The 5,521-nt window shown below is 47.6% G+C and overlaps 1 protein-coding gene across 1 annotated transcript in view; it reads right to left on the bottom strand.

Moving 5' to 3' along the window:
- Nucleotides 1-2,970: 2,970 nt before the first annotated feature.
- Nucleotides 2,971-5,521, bottom strand: part of dtx3l1 (deltex E3 ubiquitin ligase 3L1) — a 4,473-nt gene continuing 1,922 nt past the window's right edge. Inside the window, exons 2-5 of the mRNA XM_035619774.2 lie at nt 5,432-5,514; nt 5,164-5,315; nt 4,100-4,308; nt 2,971-3,980 (exon numbers count right to left, since the gene is read on the bottom strand). Of these exons, the coding sequence (XP_035475667.1) occupies nt 3,911-3,980; nt 4,100-4,308; nt 5,164-5,315; nt 5,432-5,513 (513 nt within the window). The 5' untranslated portion in view covers nt 5,514 and the 3' untranslated portion in view covers nt 2,971-3,910. The remainder of the gene's footprint in view (nt 3,981-4,099; nt 4,309-5,163; nt 5,316-5,431; nt 5,515-5,521) is intronic.

Here is a 5,521-nt window from a genome sequence, read left to right as displayed (position 1 = left end):
GGACGGTAAACGGTGGCGGATGAAAGGTCATGTCGCAAGCCGGAGGCCTCTTCTTCTTCTTCTTCTTTTTTTTTGAATTCTGTAACTTTCTCCTCGAACCTTTTCCATCACACGTGATAGAAATATTGCTTTTACCTCCTCGCCTCCCTTTGTCTGCCGCCGCAGAGTAAAACCCTCCAGACGAGGATTTGGAAGGGACAACGGCCCTTGTATGAAATGAGCCGCGGGGGGGGGGGGGGGTGGAGTGGAGAGAGACATGGAGAGAGCGTTGAAGATAAAAAACAAACAAACAAGAGGTTACAATAAAAGAAGAAGTAACATGGAAGAGAGGAGGGCATGTGTTTGTAGGAGAAACCACAGTGGAAACAGAGTCGTAACGGAGAAGCTGCGGACGGCCCCTCTTAGAGTCAGAGTAAGTGATGTCGTGTGACGTTTATTGAACCCCAGGGGCCGCGGTGTGCAGAGAGAGGGGGCCGCGGAGAGAAGAACGAGGAGCAAATGGAAGCAAGTGGTCGGGAGGGAGGATGAAAGAGGAGAGACACGAGTGAATAAGACACCACAGGAACTGCGGTTTCTCCCGACGTCCTTCGTTTGCACCTCATGGCGATTTTTATCAAGTTATTCTTATGATCATTACATTAAATTAAAAAAATATATATATACTCATCTCACGACAAAGACGAAGAATTGAAGTTCTCGTACTGTGATGCGGGTGCAAGGCTCAGACGTTATGAAATGTGTTATTGATGTATCAAATCTCCTTGCCTGACATTCACTCGACCGCATTCAGATTCAGGTTGCTTCGGTCAAAGGACTCTTATCTTATCCCCTAACATTTGCAAAACCCCCCCCCCCCCCACCACCAAAAATGCATCTCCCCCCACACGGGAGGACGGGGGAATCAGGATTCAATAACTCGGGGGGGGGCAGATGTTTCGGATATGTATATTACAATATATCTCTCCTCGCTTGCTGCAGCCGCGAGAATACTTGAACACAAAAGGAAAGACGGGGTGAAGATGCTATCACAGAGTATTGGACCCCCCCCCCCCCCCCCCCCCACACACACACACACACACACACACACACACTTTCTCTTAGTGCGGCTGGATAGCTGCTGGGAATAGCCCCACTGTACAATATGTCGACGCGGCCATTGTTGAGATTTGCGGGGGGATAATAAAAGCGAGAGCACGGGGGAGGCTGAGCGTCTGGCCCGGGCTGTGCCCTGGGCCCCGATAGCATTCATACGACGGCCCCTTAGTGAGGGGATGAAAGAGTGAGAGGAGGAATGTAAAGGAAGCTTCGTGCGTGAGTCTTTGAAAGGCATCGCTTCCCCCCCGGAAAGGTCTGCGGCCTTTGGAATCCCTTCGCTGGCCTGGTTTCACATGTGAAACTGTGATGAATTGGTTCATTCTAGACAGTTCAAAGACGGAAACAAGTAAATAACTTGTAAAACAAGATAATTAACCTCATATTTCTCAAGCGCAGAACAATTTGCACCGTGTACATAGTTGGAATGAGCAGCCTGGACGAGCGAGAGACTCGCAAGGCTTCACTACATCTATCACGGATATTATGGATTCAACAGTGTGTTAGCTTGTTCTGGATAGATATCTGGATGTGCAAGTCCCTGGACCATCTCTCGTCTGGTAATTACCAGACACGCAATCTGCCTCGTCTTCCAACGGGGACACCCTCTAATCGCGGGCCCAATTAAAAGAGCTTAATGAAAAACGCCGCCGACGAGAAGCCGTTTATCATCATCGCCGCCGACAGGACAGTGGCGACACAATGTCCACGAAGTGTTGCGAAGAAGATCTGTCTCCCGCCACTTGCCAACGTTGAGGCGCCGACGCGGCCGGAAGTAGGCAATGTGAAACAAGTGATTAAACTTCTCGAACACGCGATCGACTTCAACCAGGCAACTACAAAAGAAGTACTTAAAAATAGCGTGAGCCTCTGTGCTGCGAGTCTCTCTGCTGAACTGACTGGTATTGGTACAGCTGCCCCTGGAGCTACGAACGAACAATACAGCAGCCTCCCCGGGGTGTGTGTGTGTGTGTGTGTGTGTGTGTGTGTGTGTGTGTGTGTGTGTGTGTGTGTGTGTGTGTGTGTGTGTGTGTGTGTGTGTGTGTGTGTGTGTGTGTGTGTGTGTGTGTGTGTGTGTGTGTGTGTGTGTGTGTGTGTGTGTGTGTGTGTGTGTGTGTGTGGGGGGGGGGGGGGGGGCGGCGAAGACAGATGTGACAGGCTGTGTGACCTGCCAGTGTTGGACAGATGAGTGTGTGTGAGCGTCCAGGAGAAAGTGGTTTAAGAGGCTCCTGGATGACAGAGGCCTCCCAAACGAGATTATACTTTATTGTGAGTGCAAGGACCTGGCTGTAATTCAGTTTGAGGAGAACATCAAGCCCCGCATTGAATTGGGGAAAGTTCACACTTGGCAATATGGACCAATAAGGTGCGGTGGCGAGGCCTTTAAGCAGAAAGCGTAGAGGTATAGAGGAGGAAAATAAGGGCCGATAAATGGCAGAGTTCTTCCCCAACACCTCCTATGCCGGAGCCTCTTATTCCCCAATGTGTCCTTTGGCATAGGAATGGGATCTGTGGGAAGATTCAGATTAACAAACACTGAAATATGGCAACAGGTGGGGGGGGGTCAGATCAGAGATCAGATCGTCAATTATGGAATAATTCTTGCGGAAGCGCAAACAAAACAATTTACACCTTTTCCCGATTTCTTCAAAAATATAAACTTGACATACAATTTTTACAAAAGAGATATTTTATGATAAAGTTTCATTCGTTTGATTCTTGTATGTAGGTCTTTGTGAGCCCATTAAGCATCTAGATAAGACAAATTTGGAAATTTAAATATGGTACAGCTTTTGTACTGCATTACTATATTTTGTATGGTTTGTATGTCTTACCTTTGGCTATATATATAAATAAAGCACTTACTTTGTTTCAAAGTTGGAAAATATTTTTTAATTACACAAAATAACATTTTCTGATTTCGATATATATGAAACAAAATAAAAAATGACATTACAAGTTTGATGAGGCTGCAAGTAACATAATGAATTTACTCAAAGAATCACTTCTTGAGACACAATGATGTCCAGGACTTTAAACCTGATGTCTGCCGCCATAATAAATTAAAGTTAACACAACTTAAACTTCACTCAGACAGTGATGGGGTTCGTTTATATTGCCCCTAAAATGAAGAGTCCATATTCTGAGTACAAAAAGTTTTTTTGTTTTTTTCCAGTATAACAGAGAAATAATCACTTCCCCTAAAAAATATCGGAGCACACACACACACACACTACTACACGTACAATAAATAAGCGATTTAGCAACTTGTGAACTTGAGGATGCTAACCATAAATATCTAAAATGGTTTGTGAAAAGTTGATGTCAATTCATCAAATCGAAGTTGCTCCTTTATATAATCCGTCACTGACTCCAAGTTCGTCTTCTTACTCTAAATGTAAAATTAGAGCAGTTATATTGTTTTATTAATAGGTAAACTGGTTGAACGGACCTGTAGCGTCTCATCCGTGGCTCGGCGCTCCTGTCAGTGTCGGAGCATCCGTGCGAGACACTTCGGCTGGTAAATGTGTGTTTGTAAATCCTATCACTGCTGCTTATGTTTCCACCCGTGTCAGTTTGTTGGTTTACTTGTCAGCAGAATTACGCAAAAAAACTACTACCGATGTCCGCCTATAGCTTGGTGGAGGGATCGGGCCGGGGAAGGACAAGAAGAACATAAGAACACCATGCGCCTAAACCTTTGGCACAGTACCGTATGTTCTAAATATAAATATTAAAAAAAAAGTGTAGTAATGTAGAAATACACAGATTACACACTGACATACACAGTACTTCATCCAGCCGTGAGTACCGCGCGTTATTCAATGCCTTTATCCTTCAGCAGCTCTCTCACTGTCTTCAGGTAGTCCGGGTCCGGGTAGCCATCGCTGAGGGAAAAAACACAAGAGGCAGTTGCCTGATTACATTCAGGTGGAACAATGGTTCAAGAGTTCGAAACAACACGGTGGCGGCAAAAAGCCCCGTGGTCGCCGCGGTATTCACTCACATTCTGCTCCCTGCGTCTGGTTGAGTTTTCAGCGGGACGGAAGCCTTGACCGCGTCCCCTCCGTCTTCGCCGGGGGCGACGGTGAACAAGCGCTGCTGGCGAAAGGCCTTCTCCATCAGCTTGAACACCTTCTTGCCCTCGCGGCTGTCGGGCAGGTAGGCGCAGAGCCGCAGCCCCGAGTAATCTTGGCCGGGGCGGGGGTGCTTTTTCTGCGCGGAGAGAAGTTACAGGTTTCACTGACACAGCGGACAACACCGCCTACCGTGAGTTGTTTTATACGGTTGCTTCTGTCATGATTCTAGCCCCCGTGAACTCTGGACTGATTCATACTCGATCCCTTTGCCGTCCATAAGGGATCTGATGTTGCCTGTTTGCATTGCTTTTGCTAGGCCACTGCCCACTTTCGTGGTGGCGACAGGCTGCCGCCTCTGGAAGCAAGCTTCACCACCCCGATGATTCTTCTCGTCGTTTCTGACGAAAAAAGTCCGGGGCAGGTTTGATGCTGAATGTGCAAAAAGTCCGAAAACGAGCTGCCCTCCCTCGTCCTGGACAAGCCACCGCGCAGCCTTTGTCAACGGGACGCGGTCACGCCCGCACACGTGAACAAAACGACAAACAACAATAGATTCCATGGCCGGAAGTCAAGCGAGCTTCAGTGGTACAATAGCCTGCTACCACGAGGGCAGGAGGTGCAAACATTAGGGCCTTTTCATGAACAAGATCAGATGCAAGGAGAGATACCGCTTCCACTTTGGTATTGTCTACTTGATGTCTATTTTTTGCTTTTATAAGAGCTGCTTGGCCTGGTGTACTGTCAATTCAAAAGGCTAATAGGCCTACCGGTTTTTGGGGGGAGGCTGTTTTTCAGTCAGGAAGGAGATGCAGAAAACCGAAAGCTTTTTTTTACCTTGCTAAAGTTTGAACTAGGTACTAATCTCCATATGGTCAGAATTTAAGGGGATCGATCTCGAAATGCATGACGTCGCACGTTCATTCGACAGACAGTTGATAGAGGATCCCCTAGAATTCAGACAGACATACGGCATTGGGTCGGCCGAGCTTACCGTCTGTATTCCATCCGGGAATATGAAGTTGATCTGCAGGGTGTTGTCGTTTGGGAAGCCCGGTAGGTCTCGGAACAGGGTCACCGTGGTCATCTGGCCCTCGGGTTGGCAGCCATTGGGCACGCTGTATATTCCGTTCAGCCCCCCGTTAGCTGCGCAGACACAGCGAGCCGGTTTCAGATGAATTATCCCGAGAGTGGGTAGGTGATAATAGTAATGCAAAGGTTGGACAGACTCTGGGAATCAGGAGTGTATGTTTGAGAAAGACCTTGTTGTACCAGTGATGGAGGACCCTGTCCGTTCAGATAGCGGTTACAGTGGAACTTGTCGCTGCTCTGGCCGGCGCCCATACTGACAG

The sequence above is a fragment of the Scophthalmus maximus genome, chromosome 21 (genome assembly GCF_022379125.1).
Source record: "Scophthalmus maximus strain ysfricsl-2021 chromosome 21, ASM2237912v1, whole genome shotgun sequence".
In the NCBI taxonomy this organism is placed as follows: Eukaryota; Metazoa; Chordata; class Actinopteri; order Pleuronectiformes; family Scophthalmidae; genus Scophthalmus; species Scophthalmus maximus.
This window is presented reverse-complemented; position numbering and strand designations above follow the sequence as displayed.